Source organism: Thunnus thynnus, chromosome 2 (assembly GCF_963924715.1).
Source record: "Thunnus thynnus chromosome 2, fThuThy2.1, whole genome shotgun sequence".
In the NCBI taxonomy this organism is placed as follows: Eukaryota; Metazoa; Chordata; class Actinopteri; order Scombriformes; family Scombridae; genus Thunnus; species Thunnus thynnus.
This window is the reverse complement of record NC_089518.1, coordinates 21,276,346-21,297,179: the sequence shown is the minus strand read 5'-3', so window position 1 is coordinate 21,297,179 and position 20,834 is coordinate 21,276,346. Positions and strand designations below refer to the sequence as shown.

The following is a 20,834-nucleotide window of genomic DNA, read 5'->3' as shown; positions in this document are numbered from 1 at the left end:
TGGGGTAATCATTGTTAAGGCTGCGAGTCTTTGTTGTCTCGCAAATTGTCAATTTAACATTTAGGCAATTTTCATTTACTCCAAAAATGTGAACAAATGCACACGAGGTGCCAGAATAAAAAGTGATGTCTTAAAATTTGCTTTATTCTGATCAAAAGTAAAAATAAGTATATAAAAAATAAATATTTACAGAATGCCATAAAAAATACAAAGTAAGAATTTCTGCAATTGTGAAACCAACCAGCTCATGTTTGGAATTTTTATTCACCAAACGAATGATTAATCTATTTTTGAAATGAGTCATTTTCTGAATATATTCTCTGCTTAATCAGATCATTTCAGTGATTTCAGTCTGTTTATCTGTAGACCTGGTTATTAGCAACACTTTTACTGTCTAAATTGAAGAACGACAAGGATAAGGCAACTTCCAGAAGGTTTATTTAAGAAACACTATAGAGATATAAATAATAGTGGTTACAGTGGGTCGTCAGTACCTTCCATGATGCTAAAAAGGCAAAACGTCCATCGTTAACGAAATGTCTAAAAATCTACAGATCTATAGCTCCCATTAGAAAATGACATCCTATTAGAGGCATAATATGTACATATTTATATACAATTCCTAAGAAAAAAAGACAAATAAATCCAGTTCTTCTGTACAAAGTCATGTTTTTATGGTCAACTCTTGCATGATTATGTCTGACAATGCATGGTAATAGTGGCTTTAAACTGCAACATTTTCAAAAAGGGCTTCTGTCTACAAGCACCAGGTGTTTGAACAAAGTGTCAGTAAAGCAAACATGAAAAAAAAAAAATCAGAATAGTGTTAATTCAACATCTGAGAAAAGAAATTAAATCATCTGGCTACAAAATACAGAACCATGCTTGTAACCATCTCGTCAGACATCAGATCAGTGGTGCTTAAGACGATAAAACCGAAACGTCTTTTCACCATCTTGTGCCAAATGCTCAGAGTGATGAAACTATTCAGGGTCAGTGTGTGTTTTGCTGCCACTGCTACCTCAGGTCACACCTGTTTTTATCAAGCCCTTCCCCTCTATTTACTCGGACGTGTCAATCACACTGTCGAGCTGTTTTCTTTGCTGCAGTGAAGTGAGTCCTCTGCTGGGCAAGAACTGATCTGTGCATTCCACACTTAGCAAACAACAACTTCAGAGCCAGCAAACCAAAACTGCTGTCACATGGGGACTCATCAAATGTGGACAACAGCTCCTCCATCATATAAAGATACTCCTCCTCTGTCAGGAACAAAACCGCAGAAAGTTGCATATTGTCTTTATACACAGTAAACATTAGTACAACCCCGCCTGTGTTGAGTAGGGTAAAAAAAAAAAAATTAAGCAACTAACACTTATTTTCTTGAAATGTGTCTTCCACTCACATTGCAGCTCACTGGCACTAAAATACAGGTCTCACACAGGGGAGATTGGTCCAGCTACCTCAGGTTATCCAGTTTCTAATATGGCTCGGGTTCAGTTTTCCTCTTTTTCTCATCCGTGATATTAGTGCAGCAGTTCAGAGGAGTCTCAAAGGTAACAAAAAACAGAGACTGGTCCTAGGTGCCGTTGTCTGTCATGCTGGAACAGTCTGGAGAGGCTGCTGTTGGAGTCGGTGGTTGATCTGTGCTCTGGGATGGGGAGTTGTCTTTGGGCCAGTGGAGTTGACTCAGACTCTGATGCAGTACATCCAGTTCGGCTGGCAGGGGGATCCCCAGCTCCTGGTTGAGGGACAGAGCTTCAAAACAGTCCTCTAGCTTCTGGAAAGGTGGACTGATGGAGGAGGAGGAAGGAGCAGGGAGGAGGGAGGAGGGAGGGCACACAAGAGGGTATTGAGGTTAAAACCAGACTGACGAGGTTGAGAGAAAACATGAGGAAGCAATCTGGCAGTGGAGGCGTGTCCCTATGTTGAGATGGCATCTGAAAGTCGTTTTTTTTCTCCCTACTGCTTCTACAAATGAGTTCAAATACCTGGATGGATACTGTCTGTCAGGGTGAAGGTACGGACGTTTCGGTTTTACAGTTTCTCTACATTTCTCATTTCTCTTGTCAGGTTAAGATTTAGTAATCGACCAGTAAGCAGCTCTGCAAAAATGTATTTTGCCACTACGTATAAACTAAGTGTAAGCCATTAACCATTACAATAACAACAGGTGCTCACCGGTTGTCGGGTGTGAGGTCACAACAAGCCACGGCCAGTGGAAAGAAAGCTGGTGGACAGTCTTCGGGGAGGAACTTCTCCACAAACTTGCCCACATTCAGGCCAAAGTCCAGAGTCCTGGGGAGGCACTCTGGGTCTGCATAGACTTTTCCAATGATCTGGATCATAAGACAGAGGAGGTAAGGGTCACTAACAGATAGCGACACACTGGCACAAATACCTCAGCATTAGCAGTAGCATTTTCTTGAGCATACCACCGCATATTAGATCTATGTATAAATGCTTGAAACAAAAACGCTTTTTGTTTTGTCAACTATTATTGGTGCAGTGATTTTAAATTATACAAGCTACGTTGTCAACAAATCAAAGCAGATAATCAGCATGTTCTTACCTCACAAAGAACAATTCCATAGGAGAAAATGTCCACCTTCTCATCGTAGCGTTTACCTGAAACATTATTAAGTAAAGGATGAAGTAAATGCACTCATTGACCCAACTGAACTTAAATCAAGTTGGTAATTCATTCTGTTCCTCCTGCTCACCGTTTAGCATCTCTGGAGCCATCCAATAAGGGTTTCCGACGACAGTATACCGCTTCTTTCGGTCAATGCGTCTGAACACCCTCTTCTTAGTGCACGTTTTTTCAGGTGGAGGTTTAACTTTGTCTTCTACGATGAGTCGGGACAGTCCAAAGTCAGCAACGACAACGGTGTTGTCCTGTTGAAAGATGACACTTAATGGTTGACTGAACTTCATTTAAAATGGAAAAATATATATACACTTAAAATAAATATCTGAGCAAAAGTTGGTCTGACAATTACTATAGACAGAATGGTCTGTTTAAAAAATACAGTTTGTAGTTAACCATGGAAGAAGAATAAATGCTCTATAAGGTCAAGCAATCATTAATAAGGTAAATGCTCTTGGATGCTGTTTTACAATCTGATTATGTAACACAGTATCGTCTTGAGTTCACAGCAAACTAAAAAATTTTTACAACTCTTGTTTATACAGACAACTGGGAACTGCTTCTACTCACAACTGAAAGCGTGCCAACTTTCACTCAGCCCATGAAACTCCTCATACTCCTTATTGTTTAAATTTTATGAAGTGTGTGTAATGGCTGGTAAAATGCCATGTCACGTACCAGTTTAACCAGGCAATTGTGAGAGTTGAGGTCTCTGTGTATGATGCTCATTGAGTGAAGGTAGGCCTGAAACAAAGAAAATTCACACACACTTGTAAGAAAATTCCCTTGTATATAGTAAAACTTCACAGCACTCTACACACTGACATCATCTATGATCTTTCCCCTCTATGAAGGAAAATTGTGGCTGACTTTATGCCAGGTGTGACTAAGGATTTAGTTATTTTGTATGGCAGTGATTCGTACTATTATTTTTAGATTTAAGAGAACTCATCACATCTCTGCAACACAACCTAACATGCTGCACTGTGCCTTTAAATGCATGGCACTCTACGGCACATTTACATACATATAGATTTCACTAATAGTAACGTCTTTGCAAGAGGCCAACTCACCATGCCAGAGGCGATGCTCTTTGCAAAGCTCACCCTTTGCTCCCATGGAAACGGATCCTGTTAGCCCAGAATAAAAAAAAAAACAAAAAAAAAAAACAAAAGGGAGAAATGAATAGAAGCTCTCTCAGGGGCCATAATGAGGGGTGAATACAGTAAACAGAATTAAACCTTTATAAATAATTTCATCATCATCATTAGAGGAAAAGAAAACACTCCTTCTCCTCATTGGGGCCATGTGCTGAACTATGTGCTCCCCTTTATAGTCAGCTGTGGGGGGAAGGGGAGCTCTTAAAATTTCACCTGGTAACACTTTCTACAACTTCTCTCATTCCACGTCTTGGCCCTGTTGACATGCCAGCCGCTATACAGCCAAGAGCCCTCTATCAGTGCAGAGTTTACTTCAGGTCAGCCCCCTCCCACACGGCCCTGAGACTTTCTGTGGCCACTTAGTGTTTTTTGTGCTCTTGTGTGGAAGAGGACAGGAGGAGGGTTAAGTGAATCAACTAGTTTAACTCACCATGTCTCTAATGAAATCCTTCAGGGTGCCTCCCTCGATAAACTCAGTTATCAAATTGAGCCTCTTGTCCTTGTATAGCACACCAATGAACTTCAAAACGTGGGGATGATCGAGGCTCCGCATAACTTTGACCTAAAAATGGGAAAGAAATATATGAAGAGTAAGACCATTATGATTGCAAACAGATAATAACTTATCAGTTTCACATAGGTGGCAATGAATCCAGGAGAATACAATAATCATCATGGACTAACGTTTTCCCATATGACTGGGATGAAAATCTCAAAATAACAAGGTACAAAGAGGTATTTGTTGGAACATGTGGCGTGCTTTCAGTTGTGAGTCTAATAGATCACAGCTCCATGCAGAGCCAGAAGACTCTGTTTTGTCTGTGAGGAAGTCCAGGCCTCCTGCTGCAGATTACCAACCTCCTTTAGGAAAGTTTTCTGGGTCTCTTCATCACAGCGGATCAACTCCTTCATCACCATCACCTCTCCTGTGGCTTTATGAGTCACCTGTGAGCATGATAAAAGCAACAGATGTCTTACATAAACACCATTGCACAAAGAACCAGAGTAGTCCAGGGTTAGAGTTAGATAAAGGTATTGATACAAGTTGAAGGCTCACCTTGATGGCCTGTCCGAAGAAGCCTTTTCCTAAGACCTCGCCGTGGATGAGGTCACATGGTCTGAAGATGCGATGAGAGCAGCTACTGGAGGATCTCAAAGATTCAGAGCGCCCAATGTCTCGTGTAATAAAAGGCTGCTCTTTGGGAGAATTTGGTCCAGGGGACTTACATATGCTGTTACTGCGCCTGCAATAGAGAATATGGTCAATTCAAATTACAAAACTATGTACACTCATCACTTATCTATTACAGACCCACAATGTGTAAGCTGGATAGTTTTTTGGCTGCTCAGAAAGCTCTGACAAACCTCAAAGACCTCCTTTTCAGAGTGCCGTCATCAACCACATCAGTTCTCTCCACGACTGCATTAGGTGAAGACAGGCGCATGCGGGAGGTTGCTGGGACTCCCAGATGGTTCCTGGGTGATCCCAGCCTGAGCCGGTCCAATCGCTGCCTGACTGGGTCATATTCTATAAGCAACTGCAGTGTTTGGCTTGTGCGGTGAATCAGATCGTCCACCTAAACAGACCGACAGGAGTTGGGGTTGACAAATTTCAAAATGATTAGTTCACACTTTTTCTGGGATTTACCACCATTAACACCATTGATAGACTGTTGATAATTAATTGTAAAAATTATGTATATGCTAATTTTCTGTTGCCTTTCTTTCATATTTGTTTGTTTAAGTGGTAGTAGAACAGCAATTCAAATCTTTGAGGTGGTAAAAAAGACAGCCAATCATCTGGTCTTCTGTATATTATAAATTGTTCTACTTAACAAGATTATAGCATCTATAGTGTAGAACAGTAATCACCTTTAAGATGGGATGTTATGTTAGAATGTGTTAATGGGAGAACAGGATAGGTGGGAACTTACAAATACAACAATTAAAAAGATCAAAGCAGTGAATGGTGACTTAACTGGAATGCGTGTAATGATGTGAGAGTGAGGTTATGGGAATGAGCTTTTAAGTGCAGCAGTCATTCCACATACCGTCCTCTCCCAGCTGAAGAATGTACATATAAATGATGGAGGAATGTGAGGAATGCAAGAAATCAATGTGTAATTGTTGTTTAATAAGAAAATAGCTTGGCAAATTGCACTCCAGGAATGGACGCGCCCTTAATGAGTATGCTAATAAGCTTGACTTGAAGAATCTTACATCACATTATCATTCCATGAGTCTCAGAAGTGTCTATGAAGCATAAACTCACCTCTTCTTCCATCAAAGTCCCCACTGGAAGGCCATTAATCTCCAGGATCCTGTCCCCAACATGGATGGCATTCCGCACCTCTGGACTAATAAGCATCCCTCTGACCCTGGTGGCAACACAGCACCAACACGTATATGTCAGTATTAGCAATAGAGGAGGAATATGCTGATTTAAAGACAGTAGGTTAAAGATCTGCTCTAATAAATGGGTCTGCCAATCAGCAAGAAACCCAAGACTGAGAAAAACATGATTTTTCCTGCAGTGGCACACATTAAGACACAAACACCAATGCCCTGCTATTTAACAAACCTATAATCAATCTTACCTCAGCTATTACTCATGCTGTCCCCACAGAAGAGAGAGACAGGTATTAAGATTATCACTGATCATCAGGTACCACTTACTCTTTGACTTGAACGCTTGCAGAGCCACTGACGTCCCTCAGCACAGAGACGGAGAAGCCTCTCTTGCCGTTGGCCGCAGAGGGCATCGAGATGAGGGTGACTGTGTGGGGCAGGGAGTCTAGGATCGAGTCGTGTGAACGCTTTTCCAACATTGGCGTAAGGACCACCTGCTTGTAGCACTTTCCACTGCACACAACAGAGGAGGGAGTGAATCATCACATTTGTGGACATGTGCTTGCTTGTTAAATTACTTGCTATTTAAGTTACTATCAGCTACATGTCCTCTAAAGATAACTGTGTCAACATTGAAAACAGGTCCCATGCAAGTGACTTACCAGTAGAGTTTCGATCGCTCGACTAAAGCGTAGGTATCTCTGTCCTCAATCACCACCTTGCAGCTCAGACATACAAAGCACTCAGGGTGATACTTGTGTTCTCCAGCCACCTGGAACCACAAACAAACCAGGTGATCTTCAAAACATCCATGCGATTCATAGCACAAAAGAAGTAATACGTTGGCGGTGAGGCTGCTGTCCTGTTCCGCTGTGCTCTGCTCGTCAGAGAGGAGTGTGTTCTGCTGAGTGCGTATTGCTTTCTACCCCTCTCTCGCTGTGAGCGGTGACACAGTCATAACACCTGCTTCACTCTCAGTCTGTCTGGAATCTGCTATGATATCACCACCCACTGCAGGTCTGAGCCAATCGTCTGGCTGACTTTCAATCCTCTGAAACCAGCTCATAACTTCTCATGTGCTTTCTCGCTCTCTCATTAACACTGCCTGACTGATTTCCCATTCTACAATCCATGTTACACACCCCCAATTTCACCTGGCTTTTCTCTCCTCTCTCTCATGCGAGATGAGATCATGTTTCCGCCCCATACAAACATCAAGGAATGATCATCACATACCTCAGCACAAAAATAGTTGCTTTCATGTTTAATTATGAAGTAAAATTGTTTAACCTTTATATTACAGATGGCTCAGTGGAAAACTTAAAAACCTGCACCTGAACTGGAGGTGTGATGTGGAGAAACTCAGGCAGGAGGTTTGTTTTTCATTTCCTTTCATTGTAATTAAAGTTTCAACAACATCAAAAATACAGCAAAGCATTTTTTTTTTTTTTTTCAAATAGAGGATGCCATAACATTATGTTAGGAATACAAGCTCGATGACTGTACAACCTCATGTAGTTTCAATCAGACCTTTTTCCCACACTGGCCACAGCTCTGAGTCAGTGCTGGGAAAGGATTCCCTGCTGCTACAAAGAGATTAGAGTGATGTCAGCCAAATCATTGGGACATCTCACGAGTCTGCAACCTCTTGCCTCCTTGCCAAGAACTGCACCACCACCACAACCGACCACAGTCACAACCTGCCCCAGGCTTCAACAGCAAGACAGAGCTGTACAAACTTGGCAAAACAAGATCAGACCTAGGGACTATTAAGTAGAATTAATTTTGGAGAAGCTGAAAAGGTCCAACTAGCAGATAAATTAAGTGAAATACAGTGCCTTCAAGGACAACAACAAAAATACATCTTCAATCAATCAATAAACTAAGTAATTAAAAACAGGACAAACACAACAGTGTTCTGGACTTGAATGCCTGACAAGCAGTAGCAGCTCTGCATGATCCTCCTCTGCTGATGGACCACAATGACTCTCTTTCTGGCTAAGGGGATGCAGTGCCAGTTCAGCTCTGCCAAAAACACTCTGGCTGATGAAGCAGGATGCCAATACTAAATAGAGGAGTCCATTATGTGTGTTGCTTGGTGGCGAAAAGAAAAACTTCAGTCTGGCTCCATGTTGGACAAGTGGAGGCAAAACGACCCCAACAGCAGCTCCTGAATTTAATGTTTCAACATGTAGCCTGAATACTAAATCGAAACTAGATACATATTTGGAATCAATTCAACATACCAATTTATCTGGTGAAAGTTTTGACTTTTACTGTTCTATGTCATACATGCTGCGCCCTGTAATGGGCTTTGCTATTGGTTTACAATTATGAGGCTCTGCCTCAGCACCTGAGAAAAACTTCTATGCACTCACTGCCCAATCGAGAGGTAGCTACTATGCAGCACCCTCCCCCTATAAAGTCCCAGCGCTCTCGCTGCTCGTCCCCTTTTTCTACTCAGCCACCTTGAGAATTTATCATCCTGCGAACTTCATCTGGTGTTGCAGCGGCATTAGCTACATCATCATGTCTACCAGCAAGCCTTGTTTTTGCTGCGCTTCACCTATGCTGCCAACAGACTCCCATGAGTCCTGTTTCCTCTGCCTAGGTCGGCGGCACCAGATTGAGGCTGACTTCTGTGCTGCCTGTTTTGTGGTCCCCTAGGAGGAGCGCAATCGACAGCTGCTTTTCACAGAGTCTGTTTTCTCCCTCCATGCTAACCTGGCACCAGCAGCAGAGGGTGTGGCAGCTCAGTCCAAGTCTTTGGCCGACTATGACAAGGAGGATGACTGTCGAGTCTACGAAGAAGAAGACTTTGCTTCTCTCTTCAAGGATGACGACGCACCAACAACCCAATAACCCAATAACCCAATGTTATCCTCTGGACGACCTGCCTGGTTTGTTCAACTCGGCTGCTCACAGGATGGAGACCCCACTGCCTCCCCAGCTGCTGACAAAAACTCCAGCCAAGGATTTCACTGCGGACCTCCTCGCTCAGCCATGCGAGAGGTCTCATCCTCATACTGTCCTCCTCAAGATGGCACCCATCTCCTCTTACACGCAGTGTAAGTGGGCCTCTCCATTCACCACTAAGCCCCTGGCAGTGGCTTACGGGCCGTATTCCACTGTCAAGGGCTGGGAGTGGGACAGGGGGGTTCCCCCCATGGAGGATGCAGTCAGGGTCTGCCTCCTCCCCTCTACCTCCCTCTGACCCAGCCAAGGTCAGCCGTTGCTCTTGTCCTAGAGGGACAGGGTAATGGCCGCCCTTTTCGACCGCTGTTACGCAGGAACAGCCCAGGAAGTGGCACTGTCTAACAATATGGCCTTCCTGGCAAGATCGCTGGACCGCCTCGTCCACCAGAAAACTGAGCTGTTGGCGACTGAGATCACGAGGTCCAGATGACAGCAGACTAGTTAGCTAATCACTGCTGCTCCATACTGCGCACTATCCATGTGCTGGCAAGTGGTGCTGCTCATACAACAGTTACCGCAAACATTGCGGAAGCGCAATGCCCACCCCACAGTTTCCCCCAAGTTCATCCCGGTGAGTAGGCGGCTCTGGGTGGAGCTGCTAACCCTGTTAACACTATTAGCTTGGTTAGCACTGTTAACGTGGCCAGCCGCCGTCATTTCAGCTTGGCCACCTCTTTGTTTACATGTCATGTCAGAGGTGATAGCCGTCTGCAGGCTGTTCCGGCCCAAACACAAGATGGCGACCAAAACACTACGGCAACCAGGCTGTGTTCCAGGCGAAGCAGCCTGCAGCCCGCTAATGTGAGTGTTTCCTCATCGAGCAAGAACCCTTGACGTCCACACTGACCACCAATGAGTGGTTCTTGTCTCATTGGCTGGCCATGCGCCACCATTCCTCACTGCGCGTAGCCTGAGCTGGGTGTATGCGAACTAGTGGACCAAAACAGCGTTTTGCCAGACACAACACCCTACAGGTGAGTGTTTTTTCTTCTCTGAGTGTACACAGTGGACCTAAGTGAGAGATGGGAGCCTTGCCTTGCCCCGAAAGGAAATTTTCCCCGCTGCCCCCCCCAACCAGCTCGATGGGGGACAAAGCGAGGGATGCAGTTATGTGGCTGCTAGCCTTAGTTGCTTCCCGACCCTTTCTGCTGGGGCCCCCCATATGCTCCCTCCTGAGACAGGAGGGTCGGATGTAACTTGGACAGTAAAACACACCTTAAGAAAAAAAACAAATACTTCCTGTAATTATTGATACGTAATCTCTGTGAGCATAGTTCAGATCATAATGTGAGTGGCAGACTGTGAGTAATACATACACAGCCACCTCACCACAATCGACCGAACATGATGTGGCTCCAAAACCCTCTCATGCTTTTGCGTCTTCCCACTAGATCCTCTGTGTACTTGGGGAAGTGAACTGTGGAGAACTTCTGTACAGAGGCAACAGAATGGGGCCTCAAGGGGGGAAACTAATTCACAAGTGAGGTTGAGGGCTCAATCCACAATGTTCAGCAGCAGTCTGTGTAAAATATCACTCATCTGTAAATGTAATCGCCACAAAAACAGCACCCCTGCCTTTCAATGCGTGTAAGTATTAATCTCCAGCAGTAGTGAGAGACTGGAACACAGAGAGCATTGACACGCTCTGTGGGCATTCTGGTATTATTTAAATAGAGGGGGAAATTGTTGGCAATTGTTGTTATATGATCGTGGCAAGGCAGTCTGAAAGCCTGGCAATCACATGTAGCAACAGTCTTGACACAGTGTTAGACTCAAGCATTGACAAAACAGCAGCCAACAGTAAAAGGAACAAGTCTTACTAAATTGTGAGATGTAATGGGCAGTGTAATACACACTAGTGATACAAAAAATGTAATTTAAGTTTGACCTTGGAGTGGCCCAAGAGCAAAGACTAAAGGTTAGCTATCAATGTTAGCATTAGAAGAGTGCTTTGGTGATTTAGTTCCTATAAATTTGGGAGCGGCAGAGACAAAGATATTCTGACTTTTAGTCCCTAGTATGGGCCATATTTCAAAAATACTTAATAAGACTACACTTCCCATAATGCAACTTGATAGCATCTTTTGTTAAACCCCTCAATGCCTGCAAATACCAAACATCTTTCAAACTTCATGAAAAATATGTAGCCACTAAACCCTGATGACATCACTATGACATCACAAGGTTTTCTTTCCCCCTCAGACTAAAGAAAGCTTCTCCAGAGCCCTTAAATCTTAAAGTACAAGTGAAGTTGATGAGATTTTGGTTTAGAAGGAAATCATTTTGTGACATTACATCAAGTTACTTATTGAGATATTGTCCTCTGTTCTAAAGTTTAAGACTGACAGTCCAATGTTTCCCTAAAAATCTTCTGACATAAAGACATAAAGGGTTTAAAGTGCAGCAGACTTACCATGGCAGGTCCAGTCATGAGCAGAGAGCAACCATGACACAGCTCTCCAAACTTTTCCCAGTAGTGTTTACGACAGTACAGCTTGCTGTCCTTCTCATAGTACCAGTTAGTCAGGTGGTCACAGCACACAGAGCACCTACGAGCACAAAAAAAAGGCTTGGTGACACTTGTAGAGAACAGGGAAGGAGGAAGAGATTTTTTTTTATCTGTAAAGCATATCACCTTCAAGGTAATATGGCAGAGACTCAAAGGTCTGGCAAAAAATCTGTTTATAATTCAAAGGTATGTGGGTGATGTCTGAAAGATGCTCATAAAGCAATGATTCAGCTGCTCTCTCACACAGCAACAGGCATTTTGTGACTCCCTTCTGTCTCAGGTTAATATAATAAAAATTTGGAAATTCTAAGCAAAACAGAAAAACAAAACTGGTTCACCTTTTTTCACATTTTTTTCAGATTTCATAACTGACATTACATACCAGTAAACGGTGTTAAGTAATAAAAAAGAGATTGTGCCAAAACCATCAATCATAAACTTTTAACTCTGAGGTTAGAACATTAGCTGGGGGCATGTTCCTGTCAATGACAACATGTACTTTTTCCTGTGTGTTTAACACAGTAAATACCTCCCTGCCTGAAATATGCTTGGTCTTGCATGTTTGCTGTTATTTGTGCTGTGTTATAGGAAGTTATAAGAAGAAGAAGAGACTGCACAAAGAGTTGTTCCACTTTTGAGGAAGGATAATCTGGCAAGCCTTGCCCTCTGCACGGCACACTACCACCAAAGGCTGCCAAATACTTTGCCAATTTCCAGCACCTTAATAGGATCCAGTTGTTTAAGGGGGAACTAGAGCAATACTTTGTCAACAGACTAGAGGCTCCTGTTAAGATAGGTTCAAGAAAAAAAAAGAGTGAAACACTACAAGGGCAAAGTTCTCAGGTCACTGAAACGAACAGGGGTTGTTTATTGTGTATCTATCGCTTGCAGTTACTTAAAAAACTTCTCATTGTGCATTTTCTTATCTGTCAATGTAAAGAAAAGCCAGTTACCCTGTTAGTCTTGTGGTCAAAGGTACAAACCATATAATATCCTGGGCTACGTCAGAAACCTTAGTCACAAAGTATCCTAGTCTTGCTCCCCATACTTCTCTTTGGTCAACTGTTAATAATTACAAAGAAACACTACAAACAATTCAAAAAGTAACTTATAAGGAGTTGGAAATAATAAATTCCTTTTTATTGTATTGTATTGTTCCCATAATGTTACACCAACAGCTGACTGATCCAAGCTGTCACCTGGAAAGATAATTGGCAAATTAAGGGGATTTTTATGGCCACAGACTTTGGGACAAAATGTTCAGAGTGAGGAATGCTGAAGCTGTCAGCAGACTGGGAAGCACCTGCAGGCTATGAGCGTTCCTTGAACAAGCTCCACGGGTTATGCAAAACGGTGGCAGCAGGTTCGACTGCCAAAATACAATCAAGGATGAATCACTGTCAGAGATTAAGTTACTGAAATGTCTGCAGTCCTGTTTTTTGGGGCTGTTGCTGCATTCAGATGGTTCCTTGGCCCTTCTGTTTTCACCTTAGCTTCTAAGTAATTTGAGAAGGGACAATGAAAGAGACTTCAGATTTAGGTGATGAAGGGCAGACAAAGGCATCACAATGATTGACATATGTCCTTACTGTTTGATTTGTAATTGAAACTATTCACATGTCAAATTTCTCTTGAACTCCAGGTTAAAAAACAAGAATAGAACAAGGTGTTTTGATTAAAAAAAAAAAAAAAGACAAATTACTACAATAATAAAACTTTTGACTGACACCTTTACAGTCTTCTTGATAAACAACCATTTCCAATTCAGGGCTATGATCTTAACTAGCATGACAGCTAGAGCTCTGCTGATGATGTTGCCCTTGTTGATCACTTGCTTATCTGATACTGATAATATTAGGAATATCAAATCAAAATCCCACACAACAATTTCAAGTATGCAAGATCAAATGACAAGTCAGAATTATTACTTTGAATGTGGTTTTTATGCATTTTCTTTTCGGTACACTGCTGGCAGCAGCTTTCAGTTGAGCCCCATGCATCATGTTGCTCTCTGCAGGTATAGTTGATCCGGGCTTATTGACTTTGGAACAGATTCCAGATATTTCAGAGTTTTCTGGCATTACTTAAGAAGGTCTTATAGAGAGAAGACAGCATGTTTGATGTCTCTATTGCAGAGAGAAAAGTGGAAAGCAGGGGAAGCACTGAGGTAAAGGCGATGTTTCAGTTTTATAACTCAAGAAGCCTCCATGTTAATGTCTTTATGTCAAATAATGCAGGGAAACAAACTCTGTTCTTTTGAGTTGAACGCAGCAAATAAAGAATGAACACAGGGTCAGTGTAATAATAAATCCAGCCTGATTCATCATGCAGGGACATGATGAGGGGGAGTGTGGTGCTAAAAGTTTGCTGAGGTAGAGATTGCATTAGTAACAGTGGCTGTGCTGCTCTGGTGAAAAATCTTAGGAAAAGTTTGTGTAAAAGCTGTCACACACTCTGGATGCACAACATACTAGTTTCTGTTGATGAAACCAGCTAAACAGTAGCCAAGTCATTTTAATCTTTTGTAAAGCTTTGTGAATTTTACATAACAATATATCCCAGCCAAGACGTTAGGTAATCACAGATATATTGGCATAGGCATATGTGTCAGCTGATTACATAAAATCACAATTCTTTAATATAAAAATTTAAATTTCATTCAGGCTACAGTAAACATAACAGCGCTGATATGTCAGTATCAGTGTTGGCTGGAGATACCAATACACCCATTTTGTCCCAGTAGATAAGAGGTATGCACAAGGAAGAGACTTGTGGAAAGTGCAGTATTTCAATTGGCATGTATGACATTCAGTATCTGTCCAGGTGTGGCAGGAAAAACAAAACCCTCCACCTTGTCCGCATTGTTTTTAAGAAAAAAAATTTCCAAATCAAAATCAGCTGATAAACTGTAATTATTATCCTTTATGACCCTTAATATATCAAGATAAAGTGCCATAAGGGTGCTTATAAAAACACCTGACTTCCTTATATCCGTGCTGGTGAATGGGGGGCGGACACACCAATCTCAGGTGGTTTTTCAGTGAACAATGTGCAATGGTCCTGCCTGCACAAACACTACAAAACAAACATTACTCACTTCCTTCAATCCACATTCCTGCTGGAGTGTATTCCTTTGTTGGAGTATGGAGTAGAGACAGTGAGAGAAGGACCTTTGCTTGCGGCCTTTAAGACCTGCGAAGGGAGTGTTTCACTTTTCCTGGCTCCTTATCTCAGGGTGTGTGACTGTTGTGCTCCAAATGTTCTACATAGCAACTTCTCTCCAAGAAACGGCAGCACTATTTTTTCATTTATATCACAGGAACAGTCTGTGCAGTCAATCTAATTAGGCTTGGATCACATGCTAAAAGACACCTTTGATTTCAATCAGCTGATTTTTGTTATAACATACACTTAGGGCTGCAACAAACTATTATTTTCATTATTGATTAATTTGTCAACTATTTTCTGAATTCATAGTTTTGTCAATAAATGTAAGAAAGTAGTGAAAATTGTCCACTATAAACACAAACATGTCCACAAGATAAAAACATCACGTTAACAGAACAAAGATCTCTCAATTGTACAACAACAGTGCATTCATGGTGAACAACCTACACTCTCATATTTAAGTTAACTGTAATTTGTTGATCACATTAATTACATTTAGGATAAAAGAAACCTTGTAGATCTTTTTCTTTGCCATGGATACTGTATAGCGTCGCCCTGAGGGGAGCAACTCAAATTCAGGGTGGCGGGGATGAGTTTTGTTATTGATGATTGACAGGCCTTTGTTGGTGACCTACTATCTTCCCTGCTGTCTTAACAATCCTTGTCAGCTCGTTTCTATTCACTTAAGTCATGTGCCCATGCCAGACAGCAACATTAAAAACAAGGATGCTCTCTATCAGGCTGACATACAGTCTTTCCAAGATGTCAAGACTCATCCTTACCCCTTCAGTTTCCTAATTAAAAACAGTCTCTGACTTGCTTTCTCACATATAAAATCAACATTGTCTGTGAAACTCAGTTTGTCATCTGTGTGTTTCCAGATGTTTAAAACAGTTGACAGTTTCCACAGTTTGGTCAAAAAGTATCAGTGTTGAGAGTGGGTCAGCTTGGTTTAGAATAAGTTCCTTTGTTTTTCCAACATTAATTTACAATGAGCTGGACTTACACCACTGTTCTAACTTGGAAACCTGAGCAAAATAATCAGAGATATCATTTTTATGGAAAAAACCCACTAAAGCCATGTTATCAGTATGTTTACATAGCTTGAAACTGCTGTTGTGCAGTGTTCACAGCACTGGTGCACTGGTGTACAGAGAGAATAGTACTGGAGATCAAACACAGCCCTTAGGGGCCCCTTTGTTAAAAAACAACCTCATCGGAGAGCATTTCTTTAACATGGACTCTTTGTGGGCGGTCAGTCAGAAAATCCTTGACCCAGTACACAAGACCCCGGCTCACCCCTAAGTCCAGAAGCCCTTGCAGGAGGAGTATATGAATTTGCATTGTGTTAAGAGCCAAACAGAAATCAAAGTCAAACATTCACCAGATTTTTTTACTTGAAAATTTAAACAATTAATTGACTATCAAAATATCAACTTGTTTCAGTATCACATACATTTATAGTCTACAATACACAGGTTGGAAGAGGTGGCACCAAAAAGTGGAAGCAGCAATAAAAGAAAAATATTGAGTCTCACAAAATGTGTTCGATAGTTTGATAATGTTCTCCATTTTACGGTTTATATTTATAGATTTATTATTTCTTTTCTGTAGCCATGGGCTCAAAGATACAGCGGATAAGTGCATATTTGTGTTACTTCTCTGTCATAATGAAAGTTTTTTTGATTTCAAAATAGTAAAGAGCCATGACATACAGACGGTTGACAAATTAAAATGAAAAACCTGAATAAATGAGTGGAGAAACATAATGAATGCAGACGCTTCCACCCAGATGCACTTCATGGTACAATTAACATCCAATCACGCTGTGTACATGTATAAAAATGCTGAGCAGGCTCAGTTGATTCTGATTTTGTATCAAGATAGCAAGAAGAAAAGATCTAAGTGATTTTGAAAGAGGGTTCATTGTTGGGGCCCGGATGGCAGGAGCGTCAGTTGCAAAGACTGCTCAACTAGCCAGTGCTTCAATAGGAACTATGATTAAAGAGACAGATCTATGGGAAAAGAGATCAGTAAATAGAGTCAGAAATTGTGGTCGACATTGATGACCGTGATGCTTGTGCATTATTGCGATATGTAAAGAACAACAGAAGAGCAACTCTTCCTCAGGTGACTGAGAATGTCAATGCAGGACGTGTCAGCAAGAACAGTCCGACGACAATTACACAGAGAGGGATATTATAGTAGGGTGGCAGTGCGTAACCCCCTCATTACAAAGATGAATGCACATTTGAGAGTTCAGTGGTGCAAAAACCATAGACACTGGTCTACAGAGATGTGGAAAAAAGTGATACGGTCAGATGAGTCATCCTTCACCATATTCTTGACAAGTGGGTGAGAGCATGTGTGACGTACACCAAGAGCACAGTACAGGTCTGAATGCTTGACCCCTACAGTGAGGGGATCTGGTGGCTCTGTTATGCTTTGGGGGGCATTTTGCTGGCATGATTTGGGTCCACTTGTCCCCTTAGAGGGAAGGGTCACTGCTAATCAATACAAAGTTGTTCTGAGTCATCACCTTTATCCTATGATGAAACATTTCTATCCTGATGGGAGCGGTCTCTTCCAGGATAACAATGCCCCAATTCATAGGCCACGAGGGATCACTGAATGGTTTGATGAGTATGAAAATGATGTGAATCATATGCTATGACCTACGCAATCAACATATCTCAACACACCTATTGGAGATTTTGGACTGACATGTTAGCGCTGTCCAACACCACCATCAAAACACCAAATGAGGGGAATATCTTTTGGAAGAATGGTGTTCCATCAATACTGCAATCAATCTGCAGCTCTAACCAATTCCACTGAAACGCATTGGAAATATCAAGCTTTTTCTGGATGGCAAAAACCAACCCAAAAACAATGGTTTCTGGAGTAAGTGTCTGGGACAGCGGACTCACATCTCTGAATCGCCGTCTAGGAATGCAGAGCACAGCAGCTGAATGTGCCGTTACCTATAGGCCTCAATAACACTGCCAGGTTTACTGGAACAAGAGTGACGTCAGCTTGTAAGAATGTTATACAAGGTGGAGATACAAGGAGGGCAGAGTGGCAGCATGTGGACAATAGACAATAGGAGCAACACAGGAGGTATCACGTTCAAAGGAATTTTATTTTTGCTAGACAATTTCCTTAAAGAGTGCAGAGATTTACCTCCTTAAGCAAAATAACTGTCTCTCAAAAATGTGGGCAGTGATGAGAGTGTAAAATGACTGCAGTGGCATTGATATCTCAACCCTTGTAATGAAAAATACATTATTCAACCCAGAAGTTGTACCTCACATGGACAAACTGCAGCCCTTTTAGATAAGCGAAAATACTGCTGTCTGGTTTCCCCACACACAAGCAAAATATCTAATATCAACAAAAAGTGTGTAACTGAAGAAGTTTCAGACAAATGATGACGCTATGAAGAAGGATGCCAAAAATGTGAGGGAGTATTAAAATACAGACAGGGGGGAGAGGATCAATGGTGAGTAACACTCCTGTGTCAGGAACTTTGCCTGTAAGATGATAAAAAAGTTGCTGTATTTATTATTGAAGAGCCAGTGTTTGGAAGGAGTGAAATCTTGGGTTACGTAAGGACAGGAGTTAGATCCTGGCTCAAAACTTCCCAGAAAGCTATTTCAGTTGTCAGAAACAGACAAAAGTCAGAAGTAAATCTGTTCTATTCTTGAAGCTTTTTGGAAATCCAAGAAGACCTCCAGAGCCAAAGTCCAGTCATAAAAATCAAAGGATCTGCAGATACACTCTGCAGTGTGTGGCCACTGAGGAAAAGGCTGTACTTCATTCAGCAACATTCACAGATGCTCACTTCTTCATCATCTGTTTTATAATGTTGGGGTCAAATTAGGCATGGTGATTTCTGGACGCAACATGATCAATGAGCGTAGGGCTGCAACTAACGATTATTTTCTTGATTAATCAATTAGTGGTGGTCCATAAAATGTCAGTAAAAGGTGAAAAATCATGATCATTGTTTCCCAAAGCCCAAGATGACGTCTTCAAATGTCTAGTTTTGTCCCGACCAACAGTCCACAACCCAAAGATATTCAGTTTATCATCAGAGAGGACTAAAATAACAAGAAAATATTCACATTTGAGAAGCTGGAATCGGAGAATTAGGACATTTTCTTCTTGAAAAACAACTCAAAATGATTGATTATCAAAAATATTTGGCGATTAATTTAATAGTTGGCAACTAATTCATTAATTGACTAGTCGTTGCAGCTCTAAATCAGAACCAGCTTATCTCACAGTGAGAACCAGTGAATGTTACTGTTAACTAAGGGGAAAACCCTACAGTGTTGTATCATGCTGGCATGTACAGTACGTCAGCATCCAGCCACAAGTTCATTGCCCCACATGTAAATATCTCATAACAGGGCAGCGACCTGTGAAGACCAGAAAGCCAACATCATCAGTTCCAGTGTGGCAATCATTAATCCTCAGAGCAGAGCGAGATAGCAAAGTTCTCCCTGCAGATCGGGACCATTTCACCAACCAATCTAAACTCAAGAGCGCGGAGCATCCCCATGCAGAGCTCAGTCAGCTGTGACAGTAAATGCACTGAATTCCTACAAGGTGCATTTTCTGCAGAGGGGCACACAATCAGTGGTGAATTGTTGAAAAACAGATCTAGGCCCATGTTTAGGCTACAAAACAGAAGCTTCTGGGATCATCCACAAGGCCATTTGTAAGTACACCCAAAAGAGGGGAAGCCAACATGTTGACCAACAGAAAAAAAACAACAAACAATTGTGTCCATATGAATGCAAACTGTTCCCTCTCTTGTTTCTCTGTAAACAAAGCATTCACTTATCAGACTGTGGCTGACAAAGCTGTTCTCTCTCTGCAGTACTTCTACAGGCTGCAAATTGCAAGGCGTGTATTAAATCATAAACTGGAACACTTACTGAAAGCAGGCGTTGTGCCAGGTGTCCTGAAGGACTTTCATGTGAAACGAGTCTTGAATTCTTCCTCCACAGCCCGCACAGTAACATTCATCTGTACCTGTAAGAAACCTTCATTTCAGTCTTCATTTGTAGCACCGTAGGCTTAGAAATTCAAGCTGGTAAAAGTGATTTGCTGACGGAAAAGTTAGTAAATGACAGATATGTTCGACGTTACACAATTAACTGCAAAAAATAAGCTTTTTAAACATGCAACATTGTATAAACTCAGTGTGTAAAACGATAAGACCACAGCACAGACACAATGTAACCTCTCGTTAGTATAAAGTTACAACCTGAAATACTCCTCACCTTCTGGTTCCTCCATCTACTTTCTGTGTGTCGTCGATATTCTGATCCTTTTTTTTGTTGTTTTTACAGACTTTTCATACTGAAGCAGCAGCTATGTAGAGCAGCTTCAATGTTTAATTTCTCCCCGTCGTCTCCTCAGGACTCCCAACTCTCTGTATACGACAGGAAGAAAATACAAATCCCTTCAACTTCTCCACAGAAAAAAGTAACCTAAAACTCCTCCTGGACGGAGCTGCTTTCTTGCGGCTGGCAGGACAACTGACTGACGTAATGCAGTCTACAAATTCCTGTACGGAGAGCGGAAGGGCTCAACATGGCTCAACTGCTGCACCTGGAAGCAGGAGAAAACTGAGGTTTGGCCCCAAACTGAAAGGAAACAACAGTGGCGCCATCTTCTGCCAAATTCAGTGCACTACACACACAGCTAATGGATTACATACTGTACATATTCAACGAGATAAAAAAAAAAATGCCTTAACATATGCATTTTTTAAAAACCGTTTTCCTCATTTGATCATTTAATTTTTGTATATTTTTTGTAATATTTTGTCCACTCCATTAACATGCATGAGGGTAACAAAATACACTTGTCAATATAGTGCACTCTCCAGTACACCACCCACTACGACCTCAATAATAAAAAAGTAGTAAAGTAGAATTATTACCTTTCTGACAATGTCAACAAAAATTGAAAATGTATAAGCTTCGTAAAAGAAGAATGTATGCCAGTG

General features: G+C 41.7%; 1 protein-coding gene across 1 annotated transcript; it reads right to left on the bottom strand.

The window, feature by feature from the left end:
- Nucleotides 1–421: 421 nt before the first annotated feature.
- Nucleotides 422–20,418, bottom strand: limk2 (LIM domain kinase 2). Its single transcript, XM_067609981.1, has 16 exons — nt 20,104–20,418; nt 19,756–19,852; nt 11,546–11,681; nt 6,819–6,928; nt 6,484–6,669; nt 6,080–6,185; nt 5,173–5,384; nt 4,865–5,051; nt 4,666–4,752; nt 4,238–4,369; nt 3,721–3,777; nt 3,326–3,391; nt 2,721–2,895; nt 2,570–2,625; nt 2,179–2,336; nt 422–1,790 (listed from the first exon to the last, which is right to left on the bottom strand). Exons 1-16 carry the CDS (start codon nt 20,117–20,119, stop codon nt 1,577–1,579), a joined length of 1,995 nt encoding a protein of 664 aa, XP_067466082.1. The 5' UTR covers nt 20,120–20,418; the 3' UTR covers nt 422–1,576.
- Nucleotides 20,419–20,834: the final 416 nt, after the last annotated feature.

Coding starts and splice junctions, on each gene's coding strand:
- limk2 (XM_067609981.1), bottom strand. Junction 4,370..4,665: donor AGAAAACTTTCCTAAAGGAG/GTTGGTAATCTG, acceptor TCCCATTTTTAG/GTCAAAGTTATGCGGAGCCT. Junction 2,626..2,720: donor GGCTCCAGAGATGCTAAACG/GTGAGCAGGAGG, acceptor ATAATGTTTCAG/GTAAACGCTACGATGAGAAG.